Source organism: Periophthalmus magnuspinnatus, chromosome 14, assembly GCF_009829125.3.
Source record: "Periophthalmus magnuspinnatus isolate fPerMag1 chromosome 14, fPerMag1.2.pri, whole genome shotgun sequence".
Taxonomy (NCBI): domain Eukaryota; kingdom Metazoa; phylum Chordata; class Actinopteri; order Gobiiformes; family Gobiidae; genus Periophthalmus; species Periophthalmus magnuspinnatus.
Window position 1 is genome coordinate 1,093,438 of NC_047139.1, and position 23,512 is coordinate 1,116,949.

A 23,512-nucleotide genomic window follows, 5' to 3' on the forward strand; every position below is an offset into this window, starting at 1 on the left:
TTCCCGTCTCCGCTCTGCACCACGCCCGTCTGGTCTGCCTCCCGCTCCCTGGCTCCCCGTGTGTGTTAAATGAACTATTAAAAACTGAAATTCTCCACTTTGTAAATAAACAGTGTCAACTTGCCCTGAGTCTGCACTCCTTGGTCCGCACCTGCACTAGCCATTATGACAGAACGGTCTGGCCAGCATGGACCAAGCGGACTCGGGCCCGGACCAGTCGCTCCAACAAGCGTGCTCCCACCATGGGGTGATTATAGGACAACACGAACAATCTATTCAGACACTGTTGGATTTTAACCAGACATTGACTCAATAAGTTGCGCAGTTCACCAATCAAGTGCCCATGCTTCTCGCGGCCCCGCCTGCGGCGTCTGGGGCACCGCCACATTCTCTGGAGCATGGATCCGGAGCCCTATTCAGGTCAGCCTCACCTCTGTCGGGGATTCCTGTTCCAGTGCAGGTTCCTTTTTCAGCAATGCCCTACTCGCTTTAATTCTGGAGCCGCTAAGATTCGTTATGTGTGTGGATTACTTCAGGGAAAGGCTCTCCAGTGGGCTGAGGCACGATTGACGAACACACCTGTGGACAATTTGGATTTTTTTTTTTTTTTTTTTTTTTTTATTTTATTTTGAAGAACACCCAGTGACATAGAAACACATACAATATTTACAGCTTACTATTTACAGAGAAAGTTGTGTTGATGTGTAAAAGTGTTAGGGGGGGGAGTACAGTACGGTACCTGCATTATTCTGTCTTGGTTGGTTTTCTTTGTAAATATGCGTGTGTGGGGGGGGGGGGGGGGTGAGTGTATGAGTGTGTGTGCGGAGATAAAGAAGTAATACTAATAATATTAATAATAAAAATAAAGATAACGATAACAGGTTTTATTATTGCTGTCATACTCAGTGTGGGTCAATATTGCTCTATGTTAGTTTTGTGGTCCTAATGGTGGTATTGGTTATTTAGATTTAAATGTAAAATGTGTGTGTGTGTGTGTGTGTCCTGTACAATGCATTAAAGAGGCGAGGTTTTGGTGAGACTCACTCAAGGGGCAGTACCCCCTAGCAACGCCCCTAGCAACGCGCCCATTCCTTGCTAACCCTAATCTTTTTATGTATTTGTTGTCAATTATTATTATTATTAATAATTAATTTATTATGATTAATAATTGTTATTATTGTGTATTTATATATATATATATATATATATATATATATATATATATATATATATATATATTATATATGTGTGTATATTTAAATTATTATTTAATAATTCATGTCCTTTATTTTAATATTTAATATGTGTGTTTATATTCATCCATTTATTTATCTCCATCAGAACCACAAATTAATTCAATAAATAAATTAGTTAATGAATAAGGCAATAATAATGACAATAATAGTAGTGACAGCAACAATAGAAACGTGTACATACAATGAAAACAATAACACAACAATAACAGTGATATACAGCAATAGTGGTGGTATGATTGCAATTATTGTAATAAAGTTTACATAATGTCGTGTGTGTGTGTGTCTTTGTAGGAATGGGAGTGTGTATAGGAGTGTGCGTGGCGTTCTCATAATTACTATGTTAATGGTGTTATAATAGTCTATTGGTGGAGTTTATGTTGTTGATATTGATGACTGATTGAAAACAATATTGAAGTGGTTTATGAATGGTGTCCAGGTTTCCATGAAAGACGGTATGTCATCCTCAAAGTGTTCTGTCATTTGAGAGGTTGAAATGTGATGGATGAGCGAGTTAGACAAGTGTTTGATGTTTATTGACTGTTTTGATTTCCAGTTTTGTAGAATTATTTTCTTGGCGATAGTTAGAGATGTCAACAAACTGTTTTTATATTTAGGTGGTATGGTGAAAGTTGTAATAATGCCAAGTAAACATAGGGATGGGGAGGGAGGAATTCTGCAGCTCAGGATGTCTGTGAGTTTGTGTGTAACTGTGTTCCAAAAACCCTGAACTGGTGAACATTCCCAGAGTGCATGTAAATAAGTGTCTGTGACCCCCATGGTGCATTGTGAACAGGTGTCTGTGTCTGTTAGTCCCATTTTGAATTTCTTGTATTGGGTGATGTGTGTCCTGTGGATAACTTTGTATTGGATAAGTTGTAGATTAGTGTTGGATGTCATTGAGAATGTATTTTTGCAAATTTCTGTCCAGAGTTCGTATGTAGGTGGTGTATCTATATCTGTGTTCCATTTGAGTTGTGGTGCATGTATTATATTGTCTGAATGGATAAGTTTGTATAGTTTGGAAATGAGTTTCTTTGGTTTCTTGATACTCTTTATGTTTTCTAATAGTTGAGGAGGATCCAGGGTATTATTAGTTATATTAATCTTGCTTTGGATAATGGATTTGATTTGTAAGTATTGAAAGCGATTATTGTTGTTGATTTCGAACTGTTCCATAAGTTGTCTAAATGTTATGAATTTATTGTTGTGGAATAAGTGGTGAAGGTGAGTGATGCCTTTTTGTTCCCATGTGCGATAGTGAAGTGGGGTATTATTCATGTGAAAGTCAGGGTTGTGCCAGATGGGGGTGTATTTACAAGGTGCCGTGGAAGAATTAGTTAATTTTAAGGCTTTCCACCAGGCTGTCAGAGTTGTTGAAATGACTGTGTTCTTGAAGCAGTTATGTTTTTTGAGAGTAGTATTCATTGAGGGTATGTCTGCCAAAGAAAGATTTTTGAAATATGACTGTTCCAAAGAAATCCATGTGTTATTATTGTATGTTTGTCCTGTCCACTTAACTAGATATTGTAGTTGACAATTTGGATTTTAACGACTTCATCTCCGCCTTCAAACTTGCTTTCGATAACCCGCACTATCAGGACAACGCAGCTGCCCGCCTACTGACGCTTGATCAGGGCTCCAGGATGGTAGCGGACTATACTATCGAGTTCTGGACACATGCCGCTGAGGTGGACTGGACGGACAGCACGCTGCGGACCGCCTTCATACGGGGCCTGAACGAGCATCTGAAGGACGAGCTGGTGTCCCGCGACGAACCCTCGGATCTACGCGCATTCATCACCCTCACCAACCGGATAGAAAACCGGCTGCGGGCACGCTGGAGAGAGAGACGGCGATCACCGGTTCCACTGGAGCAACGCGCTGCCCCGACGCCTCCGGAGGAGCCCATGCAGGTCGACAGGACGCTCGTTTCGGTCGAGGAGTGTCGGCGGAGAAGTCACCTGGCCGGAGCCTGCCTCTACTGCGGCGAGCGCGGGTATTTTGTGGCCACCTGTCCGGCTTGGCCAAAAGGGGGCGCCCACCAGTAGTGCTGGGAGTACTGGTCGGCGAGTCTCGCATCCCGGATAGGAACAATAGACTGCGGCTCAGTGCCAACCTGTGTGTACGCTCAGAGACTTTACCTGTTTTAGCTCTAGTCGATTCCGGGGCTGAGGAAGACTTTATCGACGCCCCAGTCATGGAGCAGCTCGGCGTCAGACTGGAGCCCCTCGAACGCCCCCTAAACGCCCAGGCGCTCAATGGATTTTTTCTGGCCTGCGTGATGCACGTCACGGAACCCATCACCGTGGTTTTGTCCGGCAACCACCGTGAGACCCGGCGGTTCTATGTTCTGTCCTCCTCCATAACCCCATTTTTGATTGGGCCCAGGGTAGAGTTTCGGGGTGGAGTCCCGAGTGCCACGCTAAGTGTCTCCAGTCCGCCCTACCTCCCGCCGGGAGGTCTGCCTACACCTCCGGTCCATCCCCAGATACCCCCAACCTGTCTTCAGTTCTGGTGGAGTATCACGACCTGGGGGAGGTGTTTAGCAAAAGTAAAGTGCTTTCCTTACCCCCGCACCGCCCGTATGACTGCGCAATTGACCGTCTGCCGGGTGCTCTACTACCCTCTAGTCGGCTGTATAACCTGTCGAGGCCCGAACGAGAGTCCATGGGGGAGTATATCCATGGGTCCCTGGCTGCCGGAATCATCTGTCCATCGTCTTCCCCGGTGGGGGCGGGGTTCTTCTTTGTGGCCAAGAAGGACAAGTCTCTGCAGCCTTGCATTGATTACCGGGGCTTGAATAACATCACGGTCAAGAATAAATACCCGCTCCCCCTACTGGACTCCGCCTTCTCGCCCCTCCATGGAACCACCATATTTTCGAAACTGGATCTACGGAACGCATACCACCTGGTGCGCATAAGGGAGGGGGACGAGTGGAAGATGGCCCTTTAAGACCCCCCTTGGCCACTTCGAGTACTTGGTTATGCCCTTTGGTCTTACTAACGCCCTCGCTGTGTTCCAGGCCCTTATTAATGACGTGCTTCGTGACTTTTTGAACCGCTTTGTCTTTGTGTACCTGGATGACATTTAGATTTTTTCTTAGTCCCCTCAGGAGCATCGCCGTCATGTGCGCCAGGTCCTACAGCGCCTCCTAGAGAACAAACTGTTTGTGTAAGCTGAAAAAATCAAGTTCCACGCAGAGGAGATCAGTTTTTTGGGCTTCATAGTGGGGCGGGGCCAAGTGAAAGCCGACCCGGAGAAGATCCAGGCCGTCATGGATTGACCCGTCCCGGCCAATCGCAAACAGCTCCAGAGATTTATCGGCTTGGCTAACTTTTACAGACGGTTTATAGAGGATTTTAGTAGGGTTATCTCGCCCCTTACTAAACTTACCTCTCCCTCGTTGCAGTTCACCTGGTCCCCCGAGGCGCAGTCGGCCTTCAATAAACTCAAGAAGCTGTTTACTTCCACTCCCATCCTGCACCAGCCAGATCCCCTGCGCCAAATCATTGTGGAACTGGACGCCTCCTACTCGGGAGTGGGGGCTGTGCTATCTCAGAGATTTGAACCCCATAATCGCCTCTGCCCCTGCACCTTCTTCTCCCGTTGTTTGTCCTCGGCCGAGGCCAGCTACGACGTGGGGGACCGGGAACTCCTAGCCATCAAATTCGCATTGGAGGAGTGGCGTCATTGGCTAGAGGGAGCGGAGCAGCCGTTCGTGGTTTGGACTGACCACAAGAACTTGGAGTACATTCAGTCTCCAAACGACTCAACTCCCTTCAGGCTCATTGGTCCCTGTTCTTTAGCCGCTTCAACTTTATCCTGACCTACCGTCCCGGATCTCGGAATGTCAAACCGGATGCCCTTTCTTGCCAATTCACCCTGGACGACAGCCGGGGTTCCGCGGAGACCATCATTCCCCCCTCTTGCGTTGTCGCAGCGGTTCATTGGGAAATTGAGGACACTATCCTAGAGGCCCAGATCAACGATCCTGACCCAGGTAACGGCCCACCTGGTAAACTGTTTGTCCCCGATTCTGTTCGTTCCCAGGTGCTCCAGTGGGTCCACGCCTCCAGGTTTGCCTGTCATGCCGGTGTGAGTCGCTCTCTCTCCCTGCTCAAGAGACACTTCTGGTGGCCCACTATGGACACGGACACCCGGGCTTATGTATCGGCCTGCCAGGTATGTGCTCGGGCCAAGGCCTCCCATTCACCCCCTCTGGTCTCTTGTGCCCCCTCACAGTTCCCCGGCGGCCTTGGTCTCATATCATGGTAGACTTTGTTACGGGACTACCTCCCTCCCAGGGGAACACAGTAATTCTCACCGTGGTGGACCGCCTCTTCAAGGCCGCCCACTTCAGAGCCCTGCCTAAGCTCCCAACGGCCAAGAAGACCACTGACCAGCTCACTCGCCGTGTCTTCCGCCTACACGGCATCCCGGTGGACATCGTTTCCGATAGAGGAACACAGTTCACGTCCCAGGTGTGGCAGGCCTTCTGCGATGGTTTAGGGGCTACGGTCAGTCTCACGTCCGGCTTCCACCCGCAGTCAAATGGGAAGATGGAGCGGGCCAACCAGGATCTAGAATCAGCCCTACGATGTACGGTCTCCGCAAATCCCGCAACCTGGAGTTCTCACCGGCCCTGGATTGAATACGCTCATAATTCCCTTGTGAGCTCAGCCACTGGTATGTCCCCTTTCCAATCGTCCCTGGGTTACCAGTCCCCACAAAGGAGAGAGACCTTGCGGTCCCGTCCGTCCAGCATCACCTCCAGCACTGCCGCCGAGTTTGGAGCAAGACCAGGGCAGTCCTCCTTCGAGACGGGGCGTGCACCAAGGCAGCGGCGGATCACCACCGCGTCCCGGTGCCCGCATACCAACCTGGCCAAATGGTTTGGCTCTTGTCCAAAACCATCCCGCTGAAGACGGACGGCCATTTAAGATTATCAGAATCATAAATCCGTCCGCTGCACAACTCCAGTTGCCCCCGTCTCTCCGGATCCATCCAACTTTCCACGTCTCCCAGATCAAACCGGTCCGGAACAGCGAACTGCTTCTCGCCTCCTGCCCTGGCTCCCGCTCTCTGGACTACGCCGGACCGGCCTGCCCCGGTCTCGTCCCGATCCTGTCTTCGCTCTGGTCCTGGCTTTCCCGTCTCCGCTCTGCACCACGCCCGTCTGGTCTGCCTCCCGCTCCCTGGCTCCCCATGTGTGTTAAATGAACTATTAAAAATTGAAATTCTCCACTTTGTAAATAAACACTGTCAACTTGCCCTGAGTCTGCCCTCCTTGGTCCGCACCTGCACTAGCTGTTACGACACCACCATAATTTGTTAATTAGTTCTTTAAAAATCAGAGTGTGTTTTCTGGATTTTTCTTCTCTCTCATAGTTGAATTGAAACTATGATGAAAATTACAGGCCTCTCTCATCTTTTTAAGTGGGAGAACTTGCACAATTGGTGATGACTAAATACTTTTTTGTCCCACTCTATCCCTCTATAAAAGTTACATTTATTTCTTATATATAGTAGCAAAATATCATTATTATTTTAACCATTCATGAGTTTGGGCAGCTACATGTTTACCTTTCCGATATGCGCTGAGGCAGCCGAGGTACTTTTGAAATGCTTTTTTACAAGTTAGATGAAATCATTTCAGTCTTTTGGTCATATAAATAGAAAGACAATTGGGCAAGGAGATGAGAGCAGGGTCATAATATTGTCAAATAAGAGTCACCAATAGCTGAGCCCAGGTACATCCACTGCCAAGGGGCCCAGAGACAATTTCTGCTTCGGGCCCCCTGAAAGGTAGGGCCGGCCCTGAATCTATCTCAACATCTTTGCATTCACCTCTACTAAAATAGGTTGATTTCTGGATTGAATCTAAATCTTTGAAACTAAATTAAAGAAGAAAAATAGACATGCAGATAATTTTATTAAAATGTTTTATTATATTCTTCAAAAAAATATTTTTGTTAAACACATCAGTCATTATTGTCGATACATTTTTGAAACAGGCAGCTTATGATTGTAAAATGTTTTTGCATTTTTTTTATCTGTGGATTATTTTGCTTATATTTAATTTTATGTAGAATGGTAACCACATCCCTGTTTATGGACAGGGGTTCTGGGCACACCCGGAGGTTGGAGGAGGCCTCATCTTTTTCTGCAGATCATGTCTGTGAGCAGTGACAGTGTTTGGAGAGACCTGCAGGTGGCAGCAGAGGTGAGATACTAGGATTGGTCTGAGACTTGAGTCCTTGAGTCCATAGGTCAAAGTCGTCAGACACCGCGGCATCATTGCCAAAAACACGTGAACCATCACAAGAAGCCGCCCAGCCAAAACTGGGTTTGCCAGAGCAGCCACCCTGTTGAAGACAGGCACCATGGTGGACATCAGGGTCAGACTCAACTGAAACATGTGCATGAGCAGCATGTTCCGAGCTTTGTTTGCAGACTCCTTTTCTGTGGAGGCAGAGAGCGCAACCACCATCACACCAATGAAGGACGACATGATTACTAAACCTGACAACAGAAACAGCACAATGGTGGATATCGTCTGGTAGACCTTAGATCGAGGTCCGAGCATCAAGGTGACGAAGGAGCAGTAGGAATTCATCTGAAGACTGGGGAGCAGGTGGAAGGGGAATTCAACAAGGAGCAGAACCTGAATCAAAATGTCCACACAGCCCATCCCCCAAACACTGAGGATGGCAAAGGCCGTGTTCCTCATGGTGACTATGGTGGGGTAATGAAACGGGAAACAAACAGCGATGTAACGCTCGATGGACATGATGGACAATGTGAGAGGAGCGATCTTGACACTCAGGTAAGAAATCATGATATAGAAACCACACAGAGGGTAGGACAGGTTCACATTAGCGACACTGTGCATGTACAACAACTGCCCCATGAAGAGCACGATGGAGTCCCCCACCACCAGGTTCAGCAGGAGCATGTACCGCGACGTCTCCCTGAACACAGGCCGACTGCACAGGGTGTGGATGATGATGCCATTTATGACCAGGAATATGAGGGCGGCAAGATTGGTCAACGTGACAAACACAATCCTAAAGCCGATAATTGTTGTCCTGGCCTGTTCTGTGAGGTTCTGATAGAAACTCTGCAACTCCATCAAACATAGACCTCAGGAATCAGCTGGAACAGAGAAGACAGAACATTTAAAAAGATAACCTAAATGCAATGAACAACTACAGTCTAGGTCGTAACTGCAGAGACCCCAGCCTCATCCAAATAGGCCCAAAAAACAATCAACTAGTAGAACATCATGTGTCACTGTTCACAACGTTCCAGAGAGAGAAGCACAATTTTAATCACATATTTAACATAATCAACATTCACTATTCTTTTGTAAACAAAGACCAAGTCTGCATCAGGACTGAACTAGGCCAAAGCATGTCTAAAACCTGGACTAAACCCTAAATGATCTACTTTTAAACCATGGAAGCAAATTGAATTAATACCATAACTGCAGAGGATAACTACAAACAGTCTGTGTACCACCACTGAGTTAGACAATGATTTTAAAAGTGTTTGGTCCCTCCACATCAATCACAATATGTGTCTGTAAAATCATGAAATTCATTAACTATTTGAATGAGTTTGTTATGTAATGCCCAATTTTTGGTTCTCAGTTGAAATGACAAACTAAATAATGTGTTTTTTCCTCCAAAGTTCAACTCAACAATTCATAGTAATGTTTTCTATAAATTGCACACAGTTTAAAATTAAAGTTGTTTTTCATTTTGTAATTTGAGTAAAAGACACAAAAGTGTCCTGTGGTCTGACTAAAACTTTTCACATTTTTAGAATAAGAAACTTGTGTCAGAGACAGTTAATAAGTGTGTTGGCATAAAGTCAAGAACGTTTCTTTTACTAAAACTACACCTTTACCTCCTCTCTAAATGTATAATGAAAAATAACATGGGTTTTATGCTGTAAACCAAAGGGTGTCCTGAGGTGACACAAAATAATCACATATTTTAACAGTTACATCGACACCAGAAGGAGCTGATATTTCATGAATGCACCAGGAGGAGGTCTGTGGTTAAGGGTTTGAGCTACAGGTCAAAATAATTATCACATTCTTATTTTGGTAAAATGGAACCTCTTTCTTTCTAGAAATATTTTTGAGGTTTTGATATCGAAAGATGTTAAATTAAGATTCCAGAGAATCACCAGGACTAAATCAGTACAGTGGTTTTAAGGTGCTTTTAGTTTTTATTCCCCCAGCATTTATCCATCTGATAGTTATCTTTTTTGACTACATCTGTCAGAAATCTTACTCCAAATATGTAAACACACTTGAACAATCAGATCAAGATTATTATTCTTATTCAAAATGTTTTACTTTAGGTTTAGGCTCAACTACAACAGCACTGAAGTACAATGAACTATGCCATTTCCCACAGAGAAGCACTGGATACAGAAAACTGCTCTGAAATGATGGTAAACGTCATTAAAAACAGTGATATTTGTAAAGCTCTAAAGCCACACTCAGCCTCTCACTCTCCCACAGAAGCACACACAGTGTTATATTACCATGAGTCCTGCAGCAGATCTCTCAGACTGGAGTCAGTGTAGGGCCGTCTGAGCTCCCACAATGCACTGCTTTAAAACTCTTTGCCACAAATGACGTCACTGCTCACCGCCATTTTGTGTCTGATGTAAATAACAACATGAGTCTAAATGATGCCTTCAGGGACCTGCAGCCCTCAGAGTTTCATCATTGTTTTGAAGCAACACTTTGACTTTGGGAGTTCAAACTTTCTACGTCCAGATTCACTGAACACCCAAACTCCAGTTCAACAGAGCAGAGTTACTCATCCTGTCACATCTAATGTCAACTAAAAGTAACAAATGTGGGCCCCAGACCAAACTTTTAAATGCAGTGCACCAACAAACCCAACCAAAAAGACTGACCATGACAGAGGAGTGCTAATGTAACACGGGTGACAAAACTGCCTTTAGCTTTATATTTTCTCTTATTCCATTGCTATTGTATTCGGTTTCGTGACTTTGAATGGCCATTTACGTAGCTTTGATATCGTGACCCTGGAACCACCAGCAGACACAAGAGATGGACTCTCATAAATGGCCCAAGTAAATGTATTGAATAATAATCACCTACAGGAGCCGACTATCCCCGTTCAAGTGCTTCAGACGAGCTGTTTGTTAGATGAATATATGGAATTAGTAAGTTGGCCTGGTTAGTGTTGCCCTGGGCCAACTTTCTGGAATATTCTTTACAACTGTATGGTCTAAATAGAATTGAGGTGAGTTGAGTTGGGAAGGACCAGGCTGAAGTCCTTAAAGATGTGACGTCTTTAGACAAGGCAAGTTTATTTGTAAAGCACAATTCGTACACAAGGTAGTTCAAAGGGATTTACAGAATAAGAACGACACTAAAATCACAATAGAACAAATCAAAATATAAATTATCACAAGTAATGACTCCACTTGGTCACTCTAGGTGCAGCTTTTGCTCCAGTCAAAGAGCCCCCTGATGACACTATGAATGAGATGTCTGTGCCTGTTTTCTCCAGGGGAGTGCCACCTGTCCTACTACCACCTGCCCCATACCCACCTGAAGAATGGCCTCCTGTCCAGTCTGTCAGTGGATAACTCCCTGAGCTCTCCCCTGGCAGCTGCAAAGCAGAAACAGTTTGCAGAGTAATAAGTTAAATGGCAAAGATTAAACTCATTTCCAAACCAGCCTTTAAACTAAAAGATCCTGTCACAAGACAAACTGGAACTGCTTTGGACCAAAAATGTTGACACCGCTGACGCTGATCTCATTAGTCTGTTCAGCCAAGACCACAGCAGTGAACCCGGGTGAGGTTGTGCCAGAGGTTCTTGCCATTTGCCATTGCTGCCTTGCAAGAACTTGCTTGTTGACTCCTTGCGCAGGCCAGCCAAGGTCCCCTGTTCAACAGGAAACAGTGCTTGGGTGTTTACAGGGGCCTAAATACAGTGGGGCAAAAAAGTAATGAGTGCAAGTTCTCCAACTTAAAAAGATGAGAGAGGCCTGTAATTCTCATCATAGTTTCACTTCAACTATGAAAGACAGAACGGGGGAAATAATCCAGGAAATCACATTGTAGGATTTTTGATGAATTCATTTGTAAATTCTCTCTGTAAAATAAGTATTTGGTCACCTACACACAAGCAAGATTTGTGTCTCTCACAGACCTGTAACTTCTTCTTTAAGAGGCTCCTCTGTCCTCCACTCGTCCCCTGTATTAATGGCCCCTGTTTGAACTCGTTATCAGTATAAAAGCAACATGTCCACAACCTCAAACAGTCAGACTCCAAAATCCACTATGGACAAGACCAAAGAGCAAAGGAACCACAAACAAAGCTGTAGATCTGAACCAGGCCCCGAACACTCAGTCTACAACAGCTAAGCAGCTTGTGTGAAGAAATCAACTGTGGCAGCAATTATTAGAAAATGGAAAACATACAAGACCACTGATAATTTCCCTCGATCTGGGGCTTCACACAAGATCTCACCCCGTGGGGTCAAAATGACACAAGAACAATGAGCAAAACTCCAGAACCACACGGGGCGACCTAGACCAAAGTAACAAAGGGCCCATCAGTAACACACTACACCACCAGGGACTCAAATCCTGCAGTGCCAGACGTGTCCCCTGCTTAAGACAGGACATGTCCAGGCCCGTCTGAAGTTTGATAGAAGCATTTGGATGATCCAGAAGAGGATTGGGTGAATAAATGGGGCCATCAGCAAAGGCACTGAAGATGAAATGGGGCTGGGTCTTTCAGCGTGACAATGATCCCAAACACACCACCCAGCAGCGAAGGAGTGGCTTCGTAAGAAGCATTTCAAGGTCCTGGGGTGGCCTAGCCAGTCTCCAGATCTCAACCCCATAGAAAATATTTGGAGGGAGTTGAAAGTCTGTGTTGCCCCAAAACATCAGTGCTCTAGAGGAGTTCTGCAGGAGGCATGGACCAAACCACAGCAACAGTGAAAACACCTGGAGACTTACAGAAAACATCTGACCTCTGTCATTGCCAAAAAAGGGGAGATAACAAAGTATTGAGATGAATTTTGTTATTCACCAAATACTTATTTTCCACCTGTCATGATGCCTGCAATTCCTCTCCTCCTGTGTTCTCTCCCCCTCCCCTACCTGTCTGCCCAGAGCTGGGCGGAGTTCCTGACTCCTCCCGCACACACCTGGAGTTCATCAGCGCAATTACCTTCACCTGCTGCCGAGTACATGAGGGCTCGGCAGAAGACACTCGGAGCCAGACCGTCCACGTGTTAACGTGAATGTTGAATGTGTTGTTGCCTGTCTGCCTGTTACTCATTGGACCTTTTTGCCACCTTCCAGATCCCTGCTCTCCCTCGTTTCTGCTCCTGTCTCTGCACTCCAGCTCCGGTACAGTCACCCCTCTGTCTTGCCTCCTGTTTCGTCTCGGTCTCCGGCTGCTTCTCGCCTCCTGCCCTGGCTCCCACTCTCTGGACTACGCCGGACCGGCCTGCCCCGGTCTCGTCCCGATCCTGTCTTCGCTCTGGTCCTGGCTTTCCCGTCTCCGCTCTGCACCACGCCCGTCTGGTCTGCCTCCCGCTCCCTGGCTCCCCGTGTGTGTTAAATGAACTATTAAAAACTGAAATTCTCCACTTTGTAAATAAACACTGTCAACTTGCCCTGAGTCTGCACTCCTTGGTCCGCACCTGCACTAGCCATTATGACAGAACGGTCAGGCCAGCATGGACCAAGCGGACTCGGGCCCGGACCAGTCGCTCCAACAAGCGTGGTCCCACCATGGGGTGATTATAGGACAACGCGAACAATCTATTCAGACATTGTTGGATTTTAACCAGACGTTGACTCAATAAGTGGCGCAGCTCACCAATCAAGTGCCTGTGCTTCTCGCGGCCCCGCCTGCGGCGTTTGGGGTGCCACCACGTCCTCCGGAGCCGAGAGGCACGGATCCGGAGCCGTATTCAGGTCAGCCTCACCTCTGTCGGGGATTCCTGTTCCAGTGCATGTTCCTTTTTCAGCAGTGCCCTACTCGCTTTAATTCTGGAGCCGCTAAGATTCATTATGTGTGTGGATTACTTCAGGGAAAGGCTCTCCAGTGGGCTGAGGCACAATTGACGAACACACCTGTGGACAATTTGGATTTTAACGACTTCATCTCCACCTTCAAACTTGTGTTCGATCACCTGCACTATCAGGATAACGCGGCTGTCCGCCTACTGACGCTTGACCAGGGCTCCAGGACGGTAGCGGACTATACTATCGAGTTCTGGACCCACGCCGCTGAGGTGGACTGGACGGACAGCGCGCTGCGGGCCGCCTTCATACGGGGTCTGAACGAGCATCTGAAGGATGAGCTGGTGTCCCGTGACGAACCCTCGGATCTACATGCACTCATCACCCTCACCAACCGGATAGACAACCGGCTGCAGGCGCGCTGGAGAGAGAGACGTTGCTCCGGTTCCACTGGAGCAATGCGCTGCCCCGCCGCCTCCGGAGGAGCCCATGCAGGTCAACAGGATGCTCGTTTCGGCCGAGGGGCATCGGCGGAGACGTCGCCTGGCCGGAGCCTGCCTCTACTGCGGCGAGCTCAGGCATTTTGTGGCCACCTGTCCGGCTCAGCTAAAAGGGGGCGCCCACCAGTAGCGCTGGGAGTACTGGTGGGTGAGTCTCGCATCCCGGATATGAACAATAGACTGCGGCTCAGTGCCAACCTGTCTGTACGCTCAGAGACTTTACCTGTTTTAGCTCTAGTCGATTCCGGGGCTGAGGAAGACTTTACCGACGCCCAAGTCACGGAACAGCTCGGCGTCAGACTGGAGCCCCTCGAACGCCCCCTAAACATCCAGGCGCTCAATGGACGTTTTCTGGCCCGCGTGACGCACATCACAGAACCCATCACTGTGGTTTTGTCCGGCAACCACCGTGAGACCCGGCGGTTCTATGTTCTGTCCTCCTCCGCCTCCCCGCTAGTTTTAGGCCACCCCTGGTTAAGAAACTCAACCCCATTTTTGATTGGGCCCGGGGTAGAGTTTCGGGGAGGAGTCCCGAGTGCCACGCCAAGTGTCTCCAGTCCACCCTACCTCCCGCCGGGAGGTCTGCCTACACCTCCGGTCCATCCCCAGATACCCCCAACCTGTCTTCAGTTCTGGCGGAGTATGACGACCTGGGGGAGGTGTTTAGCAAAAGTAAAGTGCTTTCCTTACCCCCGCACCGCCCGTATGACTGCGCAATTGACGGGTGCTCTACTACCCTCTAGTTGGCTGTATAACCTGTCGAGGCCCAAACGAGAGTCCATGGGGGAGTATATCCATGGGTCCCTGGCTGCCGGAATCATCCGTCCATCGTCTTCCCCGGTGGGGGCGGGGTTCTTCTTTGTCCAAGAAGGACAAGTCTCTGCGGCCTTGCATTGATTACCGGGGCTTGAATAACATCACGGTCAAGAATAAATACCCGCTCCTCCTACTGGACTCCGCCTTCTCGCCCCTCCATGGAGCCACCATATTTTCGAAACTGGATCTACGGAACGCATACCACCTGGTGCGCATAAGGGAGGGGGATGAGTGGAAGACGGCCTTTAAGACCCCCCTTGGCCATTTCGAGTACTTGGTTATGTCCTTTGGTCTTACTAGAAGGAAGAAACTGAGGAGTGCCCACATTCCCAGACCTCTGATGTTGAACTTTTATAACTGTGCCATCAGTAGTGTTCTGACATATGGATTTTTAGTGTGGTTCTCCAGCTGCACTAAGGCTGACCAGCAGGCACTCCAGCAGGTGGTGAAAGCAGCCGGCAGAATCATTGGAACCACCCTTCCAGAAATCAGCACCATCTACTCCACTCGCTGTCTGAGAAGGGTGCACAACATCCTACGGGATCAACATCACCCTGCGCACCATCTTTTTCACCTGCTGCCCTCAGGGAGAAGGTACAGGTCCATACGGGCCAGAACATCCAGACTGGCCAACAGTCTGTATCCACAGGCTGTGAGGCTCCTGAACTCTGCCCCTCTCCCCTCTCGGCCCCTCTCTGCCCCCCTGTCGTGGACAAAAACCACATTCAACTGTCAATAACACTGAACTGGTTGCATTGTTGCATTTTGTCATTATTCTCAAGTCCCTGTCTGTATGTCCCTGTTTCTATGCACCTTATTGACACCATCATGCCGCTACAAGACTCATGTTGTACTGTCTCATGTTGTACTGAAGCCACACTGGGTCAATGTTACACTGGGGTTTAAGGGTATTTATTTTATTTTTCTTATGGATTGCACTTTATGGGATGCTCCAAACACAATTTCGTTGTTCTTTTTGTGACAATGACTACAATAAACTGAATTGAATTGAATTACTAACGCCCTCGCTGTGTTCCAGACCCTTATTAATGACGTGCTTCGTGACTTTTTGAACCGCTTTGTCTTTGTGTACCTGGATGACATTTAAATTTTTCTCAGTCCCCTCAGGAGCATCGCCGTCATGTGCGCCAGGTCCTACAGCGCCTCCTAGAGAACAAACTGTTTGTGTAAGCTGAAAAATGCAAGTTCCACGCAGAGGAGGTCAGTTTTTTGGGCTTCATAGTGGGGCGGGGCCAAGTGAAAGCCGACCCGGAGAAGATCCAGGCCGTCATGGATTGGCCCGTCCCGGCCAATCGCAAACAGCTCCAGAGATTTATCAGCTTTGCTAACTTTTACAGACGGTTTACACAGGATTTTAGTAGGGTTATCTCGCCCCTTACTAAACTTACTTCTCCCTCGTTGCAGTTCACCTGGTCCCCCGAGGCGCAGTCGGCCTTCAATAAACTCAAGAAGCTGTTTACTTCCGATCCCATTCTGCACCAGCCAGATCCCCTGCGCTAATTCATTGTGGAAGTGGACGCCTCCGACTCTGGAGTGGGGGCTGTGCTATCTCAGAGATTCGAACCCCATAATCGCCTCTGCCCCTGTGCCTTCTTCTCCCGTTGGTTGTCCTCGGCCGAGGCCAACTACGACGTGGGGGACCGGGAACTCCTAGCCGTCAAATTCGCCTTGGAGGAGGGGCGTCATTGGCTAGAGGGAGCGGAGCAGCCGTTCGTGGTTTGGACTGACCACAAGAACTTGGAGTACATTCAGTCCGCCAAACGACTCAACTCCCTTCAGGCTCATTGGTCCCTGTTCTTTAGTCGCTTCAACTTTATCCTGACCTACCATCCCGGATGTCAGAATGTCAAACCGGATGCCCTTTGTCGCCAATTCACCCTGGACGACAGCCGGGGTTTCGCGGAGACCATCATTCCCCCCTCTTGCGTTGTCGCAGCGGTTCATTGGGAAATTGAGGACACTATCCTAGAGGCCCAGATCAACGATCCTGACCCAGGTAACGGCCCACCTGGTAAACTGTTTGTCCCCGATTCTGTTCGTTCCCAGGTGCTCCAGTGGGTCCACGCCTCCAGGTTTGCCCCTCATGCCGGTGTGAGTCGCTCTCTCTCCCTGCTCAAGAGACACTTCTGGTGGCCCACTATGGACACGGACACCCGGGCTTATGTATCGGCCTGCCAGGTATGTGCTCGGGCCAAGGCCTCCCATTCACCCCCTCTGGTCTCTTGTGCCCCCTCACAGTTCCCCGGCGGCCTTGGTCTCATATCATGGTAGACTTTGTTACGGGACTACCTCCCTCCCAGGGGAACACAGTAATTCTCACCGTGGTGGACCGCCTCTTCAAGGCCGCCCACTTCAGAGCCCTGCCTAAGCTCCCAACGGCCAAGAAGACCACTGACCAGGTCACTCGCCGTGTCTTCCGCCTACACGGCATCCCGGTGGACATCGTTTCCGATAGAGGAACACAGTTCACGTCCCAGGTGTGGCGGGCCTTCTGCGATGGTTTAGGGGCTACGGTCAGTCTCACGTCCGGCTTCCACCCGCAGTCAAATGGGAAGATGGAGCGGGCCAACCAGGATCTAGAATCAGCCCTACGATGTACGGTCTCCGCAAATCCCGCAACCTGGAGTTCTCACCGGCCCTGGATTGAATACGCTCATAATTCCCTTGTGAGCTCAGCCACTGGTATGTCCCCTTTCCAATCGTCCCTGGGTTACCAGTCCCCACAAAGGAGAGAGACCTCGCGGTCCCGTCCGTCCCGCATCACCTCCAGCACTGCCGCCGAGTTTGGAGCAAGACCAGGGCAGCCCTCCTTCGAGCCGGGGCGTGCACCAAGGCAGCGGCGGATCGCCACCGTGTCACGGTGCCCGCTTACCAACCTGGCCAAATGGTTTGGCTCTCGTCCAAAACCATCCCGCTGAAGACGGACGGCCATTTAAGATTATCAGAATCATAAATCCGTCCGCTGTACAACTCCAGTTGCCCCCGTCTCTCCGGATCCATCCAACTTTCCACGTCTCCCAGATCAAACTGGTCCGGACCAGCGAACTGCTTCTCGCCTCCTGCCCTGGCTCCCGCTCTCTGGACTACGCCGGACCGGCCTGCCCCGGTCTCGTCCCGATCCTGTCTTCGCTCTGGTCCTGGCTTTCCCGTCTCCGCTCTGCACCACGCCCGTCTGGTCTGCCTCCCGCTCCCTGGCTCCCCATGTGTGTTAAATGAACTATTAAAAATTGAAATTCTCCACTTTGTAAATAAACACTGTCAACTTGCCCTGAGTCTGCACTCCTTGGTCCGCACCTGCACTAGCTGTTACGACACCACCATAATTTGTTAATTAGTTCTTTAAAAATCAGACAGTGTGTTTTCTGGATTTTTCTTCTCTCTCATAGTTGAATTGAAACTACGATGAAAATTACAGGCCTCTCTCATCTTTTTAAGTGGGAGAACTTGCACAATTGTTGATGACTAAATACTTTTTTGTCCCACTCTATCCCTCTATAAAGATTACATTTATTTCTTATATATAGTAGCAAAATATAATTATTATTTTAACCATTCATGAGTTTGGGCAGCTACATGTTTACCTTTCCGATATGCGCTGAGGCAGCCGAGGTACTTTTGAAATGCTTTTTTACAAGTTAGATGAAATCATTTCAGTCTTTTGGTCATATAAATAGAAAGACAATTGGGCAAGGAGATGAGAGCAGGGTCATAATATTGTCAAATAAGAGTCACCAATAGCTGAGCCCAGGTACATCCACTGCCAAGGGGCCCAGAGACAAATTCTGCTTCGGGCCCCCTGAAAGGTAGGGCCGGCCCTGAATCTATCTCAACATCTTTGCATTCACCTCTACTAAAATAGGTTGATTTCTGGATTGAATCTAAATTTTTGAAACTAAATTAAGAAGAAAAATAGACATGCAGATAATTTTATTAAAATGTTTTATTATATTCTCCAAAAAATTATTTTTGTTAAACACATCAGTCATTATTGTCGATACATTTTTGAAACAGGCAGCTTATGATTGTAAAATGTTTTTGCATTTTTTAATCTGTGGATTATTTTGCTTATATTTCATTTTATGTAGAATGGTAACCACATCCCTGTTCATGGACTGGAGGTCTGGACACACCCGGAGGTTTGAGGAGGCCTCATCTTTTTCTGCAGATCATGTCTGTGAGCAGTGACAGTGTTTGGAGAGACCTGCAGGTGGCAGCAGAGGCGAGACACCAGGACTGGTCTGAGGCTCGAGTCCTTGAGTCCATAGGTCAGAGTCGTCAGACACCGCGGCATCATTGCCAAAAACACATAAACCATCACAAGAAGCCGCCCAGCCAAAACTGGGTTCGCCAGAGCCGCCACCCTGTTGAAGACAGGTCCCATGGTGGACATCAGGGTTAGACTCAACTGAAACATGTGCACGAGCAGCATGTTCCGAGCTTTGTTTGCAGACTCCTTTTCTGTGGAGGCAGAGAGCGCAACCACCATCACACCAATGAAGGACGACATGATTACTAAACCTGAGAACAGAAACAGCACAATGGTGGATATCGTCTGGTAGACCTTAGATCGAGGTCCGAGCAACAAGGTCACGAAGGAGCAGTACGAATTCATCTGAAGACTGGGGAGCAGGTGGAAGGGGAATTCAACAAGGAGCAGAACCTGAATCAAAATGTCCACACAGCCCATCCCCCAAACACAGAGGATGGCAAAGGCTGTGTTCCTCATGGTGACTATGGTGGGGTAATGAAACGGGAAACAAACAGCGATGTAACGCTCTGTGGACATGACGGACAGTGTGAGAGGAGCGATCTTGACACTCAGATTAGAGATCATGATGTAAAATCCACACAGAGGGTAGGACAGGTTCAGGTTAGCGATACCATGGATGTACAACAACTGCCCCATGAAGAGCACGATGGAGTCCCCCACCACCAGGTTCAGCAGGAGCATGTACCGCGACGTCTCCCTGAACACAGGCCGACTGCACAGGGTGTGGATGATGATGCCATTTATGACCAGGAATATGAGGGCGGCAAGATTGGTCAACGTGACAAACACAATCCTAAAGCCGATAATTGTTGTCCAGGCCTGTTCTGTGAGGTTCTGATAGAAACTCTGCAACTCCATCAAACATAGACCTCAGGAATCAGCTGGAACAGAGAAGACAGAACATTTAAAAAGATAACCTAAATGCAATGAACAACTACAGTCTAGGTCGTAACTGCAGAGACCCCAGCCTCATCCAAATAGGCCCAAAAAAGAATCAACTAGTAGAACATCATGAGTTACTGTTCACAATGTTCCAGAGAGACAAGCACAATTTTAATCACATATTTAACATAATCAACATTCACTATTCTTTTGTAAACAAAGACTAAGTCTGCATCAGGACTGAACTAGGCCAAAGCATGTCTAAAACCTGGACTAAACCCTAAATTATCTACTTTTAATCCATGGAAGCAAATTGAATTAATACCAGAACTGCAGAGGATAACTACAAACAGTCTGTGTACCACCACTGAGTTAGACAATGATTTTAAAAGTGTTTGGTCCCTCCACATGTATCACAATATGTGTCTGTAAAATCATGAAATTCATTAACTATTTGAATGAGTTTGTTATGTAATGCCCAATTTTTGGTTCTCAGTTGAAATGACAAACTAAATAATGTGTTTTTTCTTCCAAAGTTCAACTCAACAGTTCATAGAATGTTTTCTATAAATCACACATAGTTTAAAATTGAAGTTGTTTTTCATTTTGTAATTTGAGTAAAAGACACAAAAGTGTCCTGTGGTCTGACTGAAACTTTTCACATTTTTAGAATGAGAAACTTGTGTCAGAGACAGTTAAAAAAGCCACACTCAGCCTCTCACTCTCCCACAGAAGCACACACAGTGTTATATTACCATGAGTCCTGCAGCAGATCTCTCAGACTGGAGTCAGTGTAGGGCCGTCTGAGCTCCCACAATGCACTGCTTTAAAACTCTTTGCCACAAATGACCTCACTGCTCACCGCCATTTTGTGTCTGATGTAAATAACAACATGAGTCTAAATGATGCCTTCAGGGACCTGCAGCCCTCAGAGTTTCATCATTGTTTTGAAGCAACACTTTGACTTTGGGAGTTCAAACTTTCTACGTCCAGATTCACTGAACACCCAAACTCCAGTTCAACAGAGCAGAGTTACTCATCCTGTCACATCTAATGTCAACTAAAAGTAACAAATGTGGGCCCCAGACCAAACTTTTAAATGCAGTGCACCAACAAACACAACCAAAAAGACTGACCATGACAGAGGAGTGCTAATGTAACACGGGTGACAAAACTGCCTTTAGCTTTATATTTTCTCTTATTCCATTGCTCTTGTATTCGGTTTTGTGTATTGAATAATAATCACCCACAGGAGCCGACTATCCCCGTTCAAGTGCTTCAGACGAGCTGTTTGTTAGATGAATATATGGAATTAGTAAGTTGGCCTGGTTAGTGTTGCCCTGGGCCAACTTTCTGGAATATTCTTTACAACTGTATGGTCTAAATAGAATTGAGGTGAGTTGAGTTGGGAAGGACCAGGCTGAAGTCCTTAAAGATGTGACGTCTTTAGACAAGGCAAGTTTATTTGTAAAGCACAATTCGTACACAAGGTAGTTCAAAGGGATTTACAGAATAAGAACGACACTAAAATCACAATAGAACAAATCAAAATATAAATTATCACAAGTAATGACTCCACTTGGTCACTCTAGGTGCAGCTTTTGCTCCAGTCAAAGAGCCCCCTGATGACACTATGAATGAGATGTCTGTGCCTGTTTTCTCCAGGGGAGTGCCACCTGTCCTACTACCACCTGCCCCATACCCACCTGAAGAATGGCCTCCTGTCCAGTCTGTCAGTGGATAACTCCCTGAGCTCTCCCCTGGCAGCTGCAAAGCAGAAACAGTTTGCAGAGTAATAAGTTAAATGGCAAAGATTAAACTCATTTCCAAACCAGCCTTTAAACTAAAAGATCCTGTCACAAGACAAACTGGAACTGCTTTGGACCAAAAATGTTGACACCGCTGACGCTGATCTCATTAGTCTGTTCAGCCAAGACCACAGCAGTGAACCCGGGTGAGGTGGTGCCAGAGGTTCTTGCCATTTGCCATTGCTGCCTTGCAAGAATTTGCTTGTTGACTCCTTACGCAGGCCAGCCAAGGTCCCAAGTTATACAGGAAACAGTGCTTGGGTGTTTACAGGGGCCTAAATACAGTGGGGTAAAAAAGTAATGAGTGCAAGTTCTCCAACTTAAAAAGATGAGAGAGGCCTGTAATTCTCATCATAGTTTCACTTCAACTATGAAAGACAGAACGGGGGAAAGAATCCAGGAAATCACATTGTAGGATTTTTGATGAATTCATTTGTAAATTTCCTCTGTAAAATAAGTATTTGGTCACCTACAAACAAGCAAGATTTGTGTCTCTCACAGACCTGTAACTTCTTCTTTCAGAGGCTCCTCTGTCCTCCACTCGTTCCCTGTATTAATGGCCCCTGTTTGAACTCATTATCAGTATAAAAGACACATGTCCACAACCTCAAACAGTCAGACTCCAAAATCCACTATGGACAAGACCAAAGAGCAAAGGAACCACAAACAAAACTGTAGATCTGCACCAGGCCCTGAACACTCAGTCTACAACAGCTAAGCAGCTTGTGTGAAGAAATCAACTGTGGCAGCAATTATTAGAAAATGGAAAATATACAAGACCACTGATAATTTCCCTCAATCTGGGGCTCCACACAAGATCTCACTCCGTGGGGTCAAAATGACACAAGAACAATGAGCAAAACTCCAGAACCACACGGGGCGACCTAGACCAAAGTAACAAAGGGACCATCAGTAACACACTACGCCACCAGGGACTCAAATCCTGCAGTGTGAGACATGTCCCCTGCTTAAGACAGGACATGTCCAGGCCCATCTGAAGTTTGATAGAAGCAGTTGGATGATCCAGAAGAGGATTGGGAGAATGAATGGGGCCATCAGCAAAGGCACTGAAGATGAAACGGGGCTGGGTCTTCTAGCGTGACAATGATCCCAAACACACCACCCAGCAGCGAAGGGCTGGCTTTGTAAGAAGCAGTTCAAGGTCCTGGGGTGGCCTAGCCAGTCTCCACATCTCAACCCCATAGAAAATATTTGGAGGGAGTTGAAATTCTGTGTTGCCTCAAAACATCAGTGCTCTAGAGGAGATCTGCAGGAGGAATGGACCAAACCACAGCAACAGTGAAAACACCTGGAGACTTACAGAAAACATCTGACCTCTGTCATTGCCAAAAAAGGGGAGATAACAAAGTATTGAGATGAATTTTGTTATTGACCAAATACTTATTTCCACCTGTCACTATGCCTGCAATTCCTGTTCTCCTGTGTTCTCTCCCCCTCCCCTACCTGTCTGCCCGGAGATGGGCGGAGTTCCTGACTCCTCCCGCACACACCTGGAGCGCATCAGCGCAATTACCTTCACCTGCTGCCGAGTATATGAGGGCTCAGCAGAAGACACTCGGAACTAGACCGTCCGCATGTTAACATGAATGTTCCAGCTTAGTTTTTGTATTTTGTTGCCTGTCTGCCTGTTACTCATTGGACCTTTTTGCCACCTTCCAGATCCCTGCTCTTGCTCGTTCCTGCTCCTGCCTCTGCGCTTCAGCTCCGGTACAGTAACCCCTCTGTCTTGCCTCCTGTTCCGTCTCGGTCTCCGGCTGCTTCTCGCCTCCTGCCCTGGCTCCCGCTCTCTGGACTACACCGGCCCGGCCTGCCCCGGTCTCGTCCCGATCCTGTCTTCGCTCTGGTCCTGGCTTTCCCGTCTCCGCTCTGCACCACGCCCGTCTGGTCTGCC

General features: G+C 47.5%; 2 protein-coding genes across 2 annotated transcripts; both read right to left on the reverse strand.

The window, feature by feature from the left end:
- Positions 1-7,368: 7,368 nt before the first annotated feature.
- Positions 7,369-8,391, reverse strand: LOC117381534 (odorant receptor 131-2-like). Its single transcript, XM_033978516.1, has one exon. It carries the CDS (start codon positions 8,389-8,391, stop codon positions 7,369-7,371), a length of 1,023 nt encoding a protein of 340 aa, XP_033834407.1.
- A 10,354-nt stretch (positions 8,392-18,745) lies between these two features.
- Positions 18,746-19,768, reverse strand: LOC117381535 (odorant receptor 131-2-like). Its single transcript, XM_033978517.1, has one exon. It carries the CDS (start codon positions 19,766-19,768, stop codon positions 18,746-18,748), a length of 1,023 nt encoding a protein of 340 aa, XP_033834408.1.
- Between the last annotated feature and the right edge of the window lie 3,744 nt (positions 19,769-23,512).